Here is a 12,445-nt window from a genome sequence, read left to right on the forward strand (position 1 = left end):
GCTTCTATTTTTTCTCTCCTTTTTTTTCATTTATTGGTTCCCTTCGTTTATAGAAGTCAGAGAAGCAGCAAAAAGCACAGCCTGAGAATGGCTCTTTCTCTGAGTGGAGCGTAGTTGTGTTCAAACGCTCGTTTATGGGGTTCTTACCAGTGGCATAGCCAGAAATTTATTCTGGGGTGGGGGTGCCGTGCTTTCAGTATAGTGTGCGTGTAGTTCTAGGAAGTCAATCATACATTTTATACACGTTTGCTGAAACGGAAGAGAAGGAAACATCTATCAATAAAATTGGGCTGGGGCAGGGAGAGGAGGGGAGGTGTTGAACCCCCCAAACCCCTCCTCTTCCCCCTGGCTACACCACTGCTTCTTGCACTGGATACACAGGGAAACGTCCGACATTCACAGCATATGCAAAACACAGTAAACCTCTTCGTGCACAAAAAAAGAATCACTTTAAGGCATCAGATAAAGAAATTGGTGATGCAGATGTTGGCAGAATGGGGGAAGAAACTTGAATTTCAATCTGCAGATGAGAAAAAATGAACTGACTGAGAATGGAAAAAAAAGTCAAGTAAACACAGTTCTTGCACTGAATGAAAATTCTTTTAGGCGCTTTTTTGGAAACATTATTTGTGAAGTGTACAAGACCATCTGCGCACTTACCCAGGCAGAGCGTGTACTTGGTACAGTTTGTCCGTAACCTTCTGCACTGTCTACAAGAGAATACTGCATGTTCTTTGGATTGCTTACGCAAGTACAAAGTTTGTTGTCCTGAAGGCATGGCAAAAGTTATAACCAATATAGTTTGCTTAGCATGAAGAATCGAATGTCTCTTAATTAATAGGGACCTGTACCTATGTACATACCGATGACTTTGGTGTTCCTCTAACATACAGAAGGTGTTTTGAAGTAAAACTGATTTCTTATCATTGGTGCTGGTTGTTGTTTTCAAGACTAATGTGCAATAAAATGCAATAACGTGCAATAAAACAGCGTACAGTACGAGAGTTGCAGAGCTGTCATCATCACGAAATGAGGGGGAGGGGAGCAGAACGACGATAGTGATCAAGAAGAGTGCAGTATTGGGTGACTTGGTAGTCCATCTTAATAATGCAACGCAACAAAAAGAAGGACTAAAGCTGAGGCACACGGGATGAGCGCTGACGCCCAACTGAACTTTTATTGCAGAAGCCTGTCATGTTACTGCAATAACACGTTTGTTGCGCTGTACCATTATAATACATAGTAGTGATGCCCCCCACCCCTCCCTTTTGCCCCCCCAACAGAGCAGTTGCGCCAACTGCATCACGGTGGGCCGGGACTGCCTGTTTGTGGGCTGTGCGGACGGCGTGGTGCGCTGCTTCAGCCCGTCCACCCTGAACTTCCTGGCCACCCTCCCGCGGCCCCACCCGCTGGGCCTGGACCTGGCCACCGCGGGAGTGGCCCCTCCGCCTCCCGTGGTGGGCGGAGGGGGCGCCCGGCACCCGCACACGGTGGCCCTGGCCCTGGACGAGGTCCACCGGCGGCTGACGTGCGTGTACAACGACCACAGCCTGTTCGTGTGGGACGTGGGGGACCTGAAGCGCATCGGGAAGTGCCACTCCTACCTCTTCCACAGCGCCTGCATCTGGGGCATCGAGGTGGGTTGGCACCGCCCTGAGGGAGAGGGAGTGGGGGGCTGTGTCACTCAACACGGGGACACGTACCAAGGGCCACAAAGTCAGTAAGCGGAAAGAGCACAAACACGTTTGTCAATACAGTCGAAGCCTGCAATAACAAATCTGCCAAGGAAAGCTGGAAAATTCGCGTTTCAGGGAATTTCGTTGCCGCGAGTATGAAATATAAACCACAGAAAAATCGCCCGCAAACCGAAAATTTATTTCCAAAGGTCACTTATGTTACTTTGCGTGCTTTACCGTGCCGTAACTTCACAGCTCAGCCCTCACACCTCAAGTGCTTCATTGCTAGTCGTGCGCGCCTAAAAATGACCGAATCATAAGAAACGCATCCAAAACATTCCGCGGGTTTGTCCTCTCTGCACGTTTTTCTCCCTGGTCCTCTGCACCGAGTATGTCCAAGCGTGCAAGGGAAGGCCAGCTTCTTCTGTTGACGACCTTTACCAGACAGCGGCACCTCGTTGTTCCAATCCTGTCCACAAAACTAAGTGATCACTGCTTCGTTGATGTCCAGAAAGGCTATAGCCGTCATTGTTTTGTTTTGCGCACGTGCGCCATTAAAGAGTGGCCTCCCTGCTTTTCAGAATAGTAGAGCGAGCTGCAGGCAGTTCCAAACTCGTTGGCGCTATTCTCCCTTCCTCCACTTGGTCCACTGACTTGGGCAATGATGGCTGACTTATCTCGTAGCGATAAATACTTCCGGTTTTGATTGAGAGGAAACGTGCTGATTGCCACACACACAACAAACGCACACGCACTGTTCAGCGGTAGCTGGCTTGAAAAGCCGTAGTTCAAGCCAAAGCAAAGACGTGCCATGTGTCACCATGTATCGCCTCCTGGTGGTGTCGCTGCAAGGCTGCCTCCGCGGCCGCCAGTTGCACAGTTATTTATGCAAACAAATATGGCAGCGGCCATGCAGGCGCACTGTGGCAGAAGTTTTTACACACTTTGAGTCCAAAAAAAAAAAAAATGCATTTGAACACTTTTTGGACACTGTTAGCCTCAAGTGGGTAGATGAAATGCTGACCAGACTTGCAGTGAATTTCGTTAACATGGGATCACTTTCCAAAAACATTTTGTTGCCACGAGATATGAAATACATCGGCTTCTATGGACGTTCGCTGGGGATCCGAAAACATTTCGTTGCTGCGGGAATTTTGTACTCGCAGGATTTCGTTATCGTGAGGTTTGACTGTAATATTAAAACTACCAGCGGAGAGATTTTTACAAATAGTTCAAGTCCCCGGTCCACAAAGGTGGCAGTTGGCGGACACTAAGGTTCTGCACTATCCGCACATCTGCTTTCTATCAAAATGCACTGTTTTATTTTGGAGAACACTTGTTTGTAGTGACTAACTTTCTTGTGCATTTCATATTTTGAAAACAGCAAATTGCGTGATTAAATGTTTTGCTCTTAAGGGGGGACACTGGTCTTGAGGACCGAAAATTTGCCAAAAAATAAATTTTCTGTATTAATTTTATTTGTAACCTACAGGTCCCAAATAATGTACCTGCAAAATATCGTAGCTGTATCATAAGTATTCACAAAGCTGTCGCCCTTTGAAGTCGCCTAAATGACCATTTTTGCCTATGTTTGCAAACTTCGTGCCCTGTTTTCTCAGAACCAATTTTTTTCCCACATGGTCAGCTGTCGGGTACAATATCTTGGGATGTACTGGTTCGATTTATATCATTTTTGCTGCATTTGAAAGCTTATGAACTGAACAGTGCAATAAAACCACAAAAGTACAGAATTTCTTTTTGCTAGCACAAGATTTTATAGTTAGTTTTACAAAAACATCGTAAATTGATGACCTGACATTTACGAATTTTACAGCGTTTGCAGAAACCATGCTAAAATTACTGCAGTGGTATAGTTGCACTCCCTGGTCCTTCTCGAGCACAAAGGGATAAAAGCTACTTGAGAATTTCATAGGTACATAATGAAAAAATTGCCCGAAACGGAGTGACATAACATGTTGCACAACTCTAAACTTACACCCCATAGGGGAAAACTGACTGCATATTTGTGCTCAGGCGGTTGAAATACATTCAATGTGTAAATCTCAAGCACATAGGTTAAAAAATAACAAAAATGTCCTCAAGACCAGTGTCCCCCCCTTAAAGGGAAACTGAGGCAGTTTTCAATTTGCTGAATACACAGAAATTCGGAAACGTTGACCTTAAACACCTAACCTACGAGGTCTTTTTCTTTTTTTTTGGTTGAAATAGCGGCGTAATAGGCGAATAAACAAGCGCCATCGCCACGCCCCCGCGACGCGCGGAGCGCAGGGGAGGAGGACGGCACGAGAGTGAAAGGGGTCGTGGTGACGTCGTCGTGAGGAGCGATCGGCCGCCGCGGCAAGTGTTCGGCCCCTGCTGCTGCCTTTCTCAGCGTGCCGTCCGCCAGCGTTAGCTTCCCTGGGCCCCGTGCTGTGTTTTGTTTTAATTTAGCAACTAGTAGTGGAAACTTTTTCAGTGCTGCGTTGTACTGCTTCACAATCGTGCCGAGGAAGCGGAGTAACCATGCCGAGGTTCTGCTCGGCATTCGGTTGCAACAGCACCTATGGCCGCGATAAAGTGGTCTTTCACAGCTTCCCGCGGGAGCCGAAACTCGCTGCTCAGTGGGTTGCTACTGTAAAGAGGGAACACTTCAAGCCAACAAAGGCGAGTGCGTTGTGTTCCAGACATTCCCAGACAGGCTGCTTCTAGGCAGTATCGGGATGCCATTCTGTCGAAGTGCAACCTCCAGCACAGCCCTGTTGAGGCACACATTTTTTTAGTTTTCTGGTGGTTGTGGTGCACCTGGGGTGCCTTTGCCTCTCTCGAACCTCCCGTATCTCCTGGCAACAGCAGCAATCTTCTTCGTCGGTCATTGTAACGCAGTGCGCGCATGAACACCTGTTATGAAAACATGCTTATCGTGATATGAGTGCCTCAGAAGGGACCACTACTGACCAAAGCGTTTCAATATAGCTCATGCTGAACTAAGTGACGACGCCACTGCAGTTACAATAGCCCCAGCGGCGGGATATCGGCTCTAAAATCTGGAACAGCAGTGGTGACGTCGCAAAAAACATGTGAGGAGCGGCTCTCTCTAATCAAAATTGGAGTATCGTGTCGCCGCTGCACGACTGAAGCCGTTGGTGCGTACTGGCGTGTGCGCTGCTTGTACCGTATGTACTCCTGAACTTGTTGGATCACGGACAAAGAGAAAAGAGCTGTGCGCTGGTGCCGCGACAGTAATAATATGGATGTTATGGATGAACCCCCGGTGAAAAGACCTCTGTAGCACTTAAAATTTGCATATAAATTAGTGCGTACGTCAGCAGAAATTTAACCTCCTCTAATAAAGAAGGATATATACTTTGCACCATGGTACCGCATTTCCGAGAAGCACGGTGCGAGAAAAGGGAAATTAATTGTTGTGGCTCAAGACGCCACTTGCATGTTTCGAAGGAAATTTTCCATTGAAAAGGTGGTTGCTTCTCAAAATCAGCGCAGAAAATGATTCACAAATTGCATACGCAAACCATACCCCCTTAAAAAAAAAAAAAAAAAAAAAAAAGACTTCGGCGGGAATTGAACCCGCGAAGTTGAGCGCACGGGCGCGACGCGCGAGAGCACTGCACCACCGCACAAATGGCGACACAGTGCAAAATAGCCTAGGTAATAGATGGAGGCCCATCCTTCCGTGTCATACGTCGGTGTTTACTAGCTGGTTTACCGAATTCCTGACTGGTAAACTGAAATTTCTTAAAAAGCGCTTGCACAGCAAGGTTCCCCGAAGCCCCCACAATAGCTTATCGCCATCAACTCCGCTGCTTCGCGAAAACGCTCGCAAAAATGTGTGTGCGCGGCTGCGACTGCGATTTCCCACTGCGGGGATAGAGCTTGTCGTACTTTGGTTTTACGTTTCACATGAAAAACCTTGGCCGATATTGATGCCTTATTACCCAAATTACCCTCCGTAACTCTTCTGCACGAAACTGACCTTACATTTTCTACAGGCGAGCCGTTCGCACACCATTTACAGCTTGCAGCTCCGGGGTAGCGGCGGCGCCGAAGAGCACAGCCGAAGCGTCGAAAGCCAAAATACGGATTGCATTAGCGCTAGTGTTGAGTTGCATGGGCTTCGTGGACCTTACTGAGTTTATTACACTCCAGAAACTATCAAAATAGAGCCGCATTCATTGCGGCACAGATGTTGTCGGGGAGCAGTTTTCGCTTCTCGGTCGATTCCCGACGACGCGTCGGGCGACCGGTCGGGTGACCGATTTTGTTGGCTTCTTCGGTCGGCGAACCAGTCACACTACGGCGACTTTCCATCGGCCGACGTGTTTGTTTCGCCGTCGGCGTAGTATGACAGCGCGGTCGGCCAACTCGGCAGTTGGCCGATGGCTTGGCGACTCAGCTGTTTCCCATGCGGGTGAACGTTGCCGGTTGGGACACGTATTCCTCGGAAGTGTTGTTCGTCGCCGGCACTTGTCGCCGTCGCCGCTCGTGCACGGGCGAGAGGCTCGAACAGTACGGGTGTACGATAAACTCACTACTCGGACTGGCCAAATGCAAATACAGCGTTTTCTACCGCGACGACCCGCTGGGAACGCGTTTCATGCTCCGCCTCCTCCGAGGGTCCTCACGACGACGTCACGAAGACTTGACCAATCACGAACGGCGGTGAGGTTCGCCACATGCCCCTAGGCACCCGTTGTTCATTTTTGCCAAAATTAAGTGCTTTTTAATAGTTTATGCCAAGTTTTGACTTGATTTTCGAGTTCGCCGTATGAAAAATGATAAAATGGGAGCAAAAGCTCTTTTTTTGTAAAAAGTGCTTCAGTATCCCTTTAAAGAAACACAGTTTACACACTCATAGCCACATTTCGAGCCACGCAGTCCATTTCCACTTCTACCCATTGTTTGTAACATTTGAGCTCCCCCACAGGAGCTTTGGTCACAGGACCATGCATCATGACCAGACGGGTCCCATCACACCGTTGTCTTCAAGGATACCAAGAGGCATGGGGCCAGGCAGGGAACCAAGGGAGGGGTATGGATATAACATTCGGGGCGTGTGTTTTGGCTGTCACTGTCGCAAAATCGGAGCAGCTGGAAGCATTTGAGCAGTATGCTGTCCGCAAAGCGCCTCCTCCTGTACTGTGAAGGCCTTGTCTGTGACCTCAGGCTCCAGGAGTGTTGCAATCAGCTGGCCTAACTGCCAAGCATGTGCACCCTGCTGATAAATCCACCGACCAAGCTCTCTCCTTGAGTTGGCGTTAAGAACAGAACAAGAACAAAGTAGCTAATTTCATAGAAAAACATCACAAAAACATGTTGATAAGGCACCTGGATCCATAGCCTGTACGGCTAGTATTGGATCCATTACAGAAATATTTTCAAAAATACAATCCTGGGCAAAAATGGTTGATTGTCGCACACAAGTAAAATAATTGGCAGCAAGTTACATTGTTTAGTGTTTGTACAGTTGTGTTCTTTACATTCAAGTTAACGATTCTGGTTTATTGTACTTGAATTCTGAAGTAATGTTTTAGGGACGGCAACATATTTGGTATTGTTTTGATGGAGTTTGGTATGTTACGACAAGCACCTAGATGATGACCTTTTGAGACCCATTTATGAGGGTTGTTGGCCACAGGGGCACATTGGCTGAACCTTTGTCGTGCAGTTTATGCCTTGGCAAAGAAGGCGAGCTTTCGGGGGTACAGAAAGGTGCCGCGGAGGTCCCAGATGCATCATCTCCTTTCCCTCATTGGGCAATCCATGCCTTCAGTTGTGATCCCACCGCAGTTCTGTTCAATTCTGTTGGAGGGAGGGACAAAGACAGTGGGGTGGCGGGCTACCTCAGCAGGATTGGGCTTGCGTTGGCATTGGGAGGTTGTGGCCGGGCACTGGGACACCCCCGTGTTCCGATAGTTGTGTGCTTCCGGTATCAAGGTGTCCATCACATGAGGGGGGGCGAACGCAGCTTGGCTGGCTGTGGGGCACGCCTTTGGCTGCCCCGCAAGTAAAGGGTGTTTGCTGGCTGGTGCAGTGCTACCCGCACAACGGAGGCGGTGAGCTGCTGCTGCCTGCGGGAACCTTCCTGACGTGCTCGAGCGACGACACCATCCGGGTGTGGAACTTGGAGCGGGGGGCTGCCAGCCGAAACATCTACTGCCCCGTGAGTGGGCTTGCTTTTCTCCTTCCTCTCTTCACCCCGTCTCTTCCTCCACTCACGTGTGTTGCCTCCCTTGACCCACACAGGAGCTGCTCAGTATCCTGTACATGGACCCGAACCTGACCTTCATCTGTGACGCCGACTTCCAAGGTCAGGTACCCCCTCACAGGTCCACAGCTGGCAGCATGGGGTTTGCAGCCTGCATGCCGCTTTACCATCTTGAAGGGCACCGTAGTGGACCAGTACATGATAAAAAAAAAAAAAAAGACGCCAGGATGATGTGCTGTTGTCCTGTTTTCAGTGTCGTCCTGTCGTCTTCTTTTTCCCGTGTATTGGTCCACTACGGTGTCCTTCTAGATGGTAAACCAATACCAAGCTGCCTGAATGTCGATGCTTTTGCGGTGTGTGCCACTTGTGTATTCACCACATAAGGGCCATGCACGAGTCTCAGATCTAGGCAGAGAAAATGTACCAGAGGGCTGCGTGGCTACCGTACCCCTACTTGGGGCACAGGCGCTCCACTTGTTGGCTGCAGTGATCTCGGATCTAGGTGCCGTGACTGGCAGACCGTTGGGGACTTTTTGCTGGTTAGGAGAAACAAGTCCTTTGCAAATAAGTTCGAGTCAGCCCTGTCTCAGGAGGAGGTTGAGGGAGCAGTGCAGTGCGTGGATTTGTCAAGTTTGCAATGGCAGCGCGTTGTCAGAAACTGCTCATCGGTGTCAGGGCATTACTCCTCTCAAATCGTTAAAAAGAGGGAGAGAAAGCAAAAGAGATAGCTGCCCTTACACAACTGTCTGTGGTAGCAATGAGCGCAGTCTGTCTGAGCATGGCTGAAGTATGACTGCAGGCACGGAGACATTGCCAAGGGCACCTCACTTTGTTTCACTAGCTCTGTGCAGCACCATTGAAGCTGTGAGGCATGCAGAGACGTGCACAGCGTGTGGAAAGGAGGTAGTTTTGAGGCCTGTAACCTGCTTCCTGCTTATGGAAACAAACAGCATGGGTGCTCGTAGAAGCAGATGAACGTGGTTGTAGGAATCCCGGAAGAGTTGAAGTTGAAAGAAAGTGGCAGTGCAACAGACGGTATAGGGAGTAGACAAACACGAGAAGTGGACAAATAAAGCGCAGGTGTTTTTCTACTTCCTGTCCTGTTCCATCTTCTCTACTGCTGCTTTCTTGCGAAGTGGTTATGGGTGCTTTCGTTCTTTTTGTTGACCGACACCAGCTGCTACCCTGTGGTGCACGGTATGCTGATATGTTGCTGACTTAAAAAAGGGGGTACTTTCATGCAGGCGGGAGCAGTGACAAGGTGGACACCACGTACGACGGCAAGAACGGTGTGCGGTGCCTCTGCATCAGCCCCGATGGCAAGCACCTGGCCTCCGGTGACCGCACGGGCAACATTCGGTGCGTGTCGGCATGGGAAAATTTCTTCAACTCACACCAGTTGCAAAACTTTACTCTGGTATCCCGCCGGATTCCGGAGTAGCCCCTGCCATACACTACACTAGCCATACACTAGCCACTTACTAGCTACTCACTAGCCATAGCCATACACTAGAGTAGCCATGAACTAGCCCCAGCTTCGTTGAAGCTGAGGAACTAGTGTGTGGGCGCAGTACCCATGGGACGAAAACTGAACTTTGCTGAACATTTACTTAACAACACCAATTAATAAAAAAATAGCTTGTTTTTCAGATTGTGAAGCATTAAAATTAGGTGAATGTTTTCGCGGTTTTCTTTTTATGACTTACAGCAGAAGCCGCAAGCACCTGAGTACTACTTCAGCTTTCTGCCGACAGATGGCAGGCCAGTCAGCTTGCCCCCTGCTAACCCCTGTTTTTTCCCAGCATAGGGGGTCAACTGGGGACCTATTTTAAGTGCAGAGTACTTTAGGGGCTCGCCTTGTCGTCATAGCTCGCTCGCTGGACGCAAGTAGAGCCACACGGCATTCCGTCGTAGTGGCTGTTGTCCCAGCGTGCCACAGAGGCTCCGAAAGCCAAGCAGTTTATATAGCGATAAGCATTCGAAACTTGTCATACTTCTCCTTGTTGTTTAGCGCAAAGAAAACTGTAGGTACATTTGAGGCAAAAGATACGTAATTAACCGGCAGCGACCGCGTTAACTTAGTTGGGAACGCTTGTTGGGTTGGTTTTTGTGATAGTAAGCGAAGAAAAGTGGCTGTGCAACGCAGGCATGTGCGGGAGGAAAGCAAGCACAAAAAGAATGGAACTCCCACTGGCGCAGTTTCAGGCAGGGGGCGGGAAATTTGAATTGCATGGGGTGGTACCAGTGAGCGGATAACGGCGCTACAGCCTGTTACGGCGAATCACTGCTCTGCACTTCCGACAGCCTTCGCATTGAGTGGAACGGCTTTGATTTTTTTGATACATGGGGCTTACGGGGAGTTTTGCAAAGGGTGCACATTGTGTGACTGGGCACGGGGTGAGACGGTGGCAACATGGGGGCCCTCTTCTGCCCAATGGCGGTGGTGCAGGATCCACCAGCTGCAGCAGGCGGGTGCCCAGGAGGTGTGCAAGATCGAGGCCCACGACTCGGAGGTGCTGTGCCTGGAGTACTCGCCGGGGGAGGGCCACCTGCTGGCCTCGGGCAGCCGCGACCGCTTCGTGCACCTCTTCGACGCCGAGCAGGGCTACGCCTTCCAGCAGACCCTGGACGACCACTCGTCCTCCATCACGGCCATCCGCTTCGTCAGGGGGGGCACGGGGACGGGCAACAGTGCCAACACGCTGCAGATGATCTCCTGCGGCGCCGACAAGTCCATCGTCTTCCGCAAGGCCCAGCAGGTGGGCACGCTCTCAGCGGCTCTGGTTGCTCTGGGGCAGTGGGGATGGAATGGAAGGCCAAACCTTTCACATGTGCTCTAGGCGACCTTTGCTTTTTCACAAAACGGGCTGAAATGCCCTAATGCCTAGCCCTGAGCATCAGTTTGGACAAGGACACATTTTGAATCAACACGAAACATAACCAGCTCTTCGCCGACAAAATTAGTTTTTGTGCATGGGTTCTTCCGGAGGTCTAGTTGTGGTTCTAAGTAAAGCTGACAAAGCACGCAGTCTCTTTTGGCGTTGTCATGGGGGGCTGGGCACCCTGCTTTGCTACTTTGTCTCCCAAGAAAATCCTTGGGAGGATCTTTGAATGTTCCTTCATGAAATGAGTCGATGCCGCCCTTACTTGCATGCACTGATCGGTGTTTTGGTCAGATATGAAGTCGTGGGCGATGCTGTTGTTAGACCAAGGGAAGAAGAGGGTGGATCAGTGCAGGCACATTGGAGCGAGCAGTTGACGGATACTCACCTGGTCCGGAGGACACATTGAAGAATCTAAAAAGCACCGAACAGCAGCATAACAACACAGACATTAAGGGAAGAAAACGACAGGACGACACTGTCTGTCATCCTGTCTTCCCCTACACTGTCTGACGCTGTCTTCCCCTGGTGTCTGTGTTTTTACGCCGTGGTTCAAATATGTTCAACCAATACCACCTCGCCCAAATGTTGATCCTTCTAAAATACACCAACCTATGAATAAAACAAAAACTAAAAGATACATTTCGCCCAGTTTATGTTTTATTCATTGGTTTATGCCTTTTAGCTTCTTCAGAATTCAGGTTAATAGTGTGGGAACAGTCTGATTGGTGCAGTCCACTGGTTTTGTTAGCATGTCCATTCTTAAAAATGGAGCCAAGTTGGTGAACCTGCCGCGGTGACTCAGTTGCTGAGGCGTTGTGCTCAAGGTGTCAGAACGAAATTTTTTTCGTTCCGGTTTCTGTTTCACTCCATGAATTAAAGTTTCGTTTTGGTTCAACTTCTGAACGAAAAAATAATGGTTCATAATGGTTCATAATGGTATGTGTTTGCATGCAAGAATAATTGAGATTTAGGATATTATGTTAAAGAATATTCAGAACGTAAAATTATGTTAAAATATTAAGTGATGGATAATATTTTTTCTAAAAAATTTTCATTAAATAGCTTAAAGGAGCCATGAAAACAAAACATAAGTTGGGCTTATTAAAAAGACGGCTTAGTCCCGATAACAATGATACCAATATCATCACAATCTTCGAAGAAATAATGGAGATATTGAAGAAAACGTGCGAAGCAGTCGCGACCCCCTAGCCAATTTCTCGCAACTTTTCTATGACGTCACGGAACCTTGTTTGTGCGATTGGCGGCTGCCTAACTGACCTGTCGCGACGCCACATGACTGGACGTCTGTAATAGGGCCTCTAGTTCCATTTGACCGCATCACTTGAATGTTAACGTGCAGTTAACGCACTGAAAATTATGTTTTATTGTTGGCCCGTATGACGTCATTCTTGCTCATAACACGTCACTGTGGTGCAAAATCTGAAGGTTTTTAAATACTTTTTGCTTTTTTTTTTCGTTAAAAAAACATGTTTTGGGGCTGTAATGGAGCTTAGTGAGATACTGAATCTTAGTTCTTTCAAATTAAACGAAGTTGTATTATCTCTTCATGGCTCCTTTAACTGCACACACACAAAAAAAAAAATATCTGAGAACATCTGAGCACTCCTTGTCGTATACCTCCTGATAGCGCAGCTCAAAAT

The 12,445-nt window shown here is 48.6% G+C and overlaps 1 protein-coding gene across 1 annotated transcript in view; it reads left to right on the forward strand.

Annotated features, from left to right (window-relative positions):
• Wdr62 (WD repeat domain 62) overlaps positions 1-12,445 on the forward strand; it is a 77,636-nt gene that overhangs the window by 17,425 nt on the left and 47,766 nt on the right. Inside the window, exons 9-13 of the mRNA XM_077681220.1 lie at positions 1,284-1,637; positions 7,726-7,854; positions 7,938-8,001; positions 9,144-9,258; positions 10,349-10,658. Coding sequence (XP_077537346.1) covers positions 1,284-1,637; positions 7,726-7,854; positions 7,938-8,001; positions 9,144-9,258; positions 10,349-10,658 — 972 coding nt within the window. The remainder of the gene's footprint in view (positions 1-1,283; positions 1,638-7,725; positions 7,855-7,937; positions 8,002-9,143; positions 9,259-10,348; positions 10,659-12,445) is intronic.

This window comes from Haemaphysalis longicornis, unplaced genomic scaffold (assembly GCF_048455015.1).
Source record: "Haemaphysalis longicornis isolate Haplotype H1 unplaced genomic scaffold, Haemaphysalis longicornis Haplotype H1 scaffold_8, whole genome shotgun sequence".
Taxonomy (NCBI): domain Eukaryota; kingdom Metazoa; phylum Arthropoda; class Arachnida; order Ixodida; family Ixodidae; genus Haemaphysalis; species Haemaphysalis longicornis.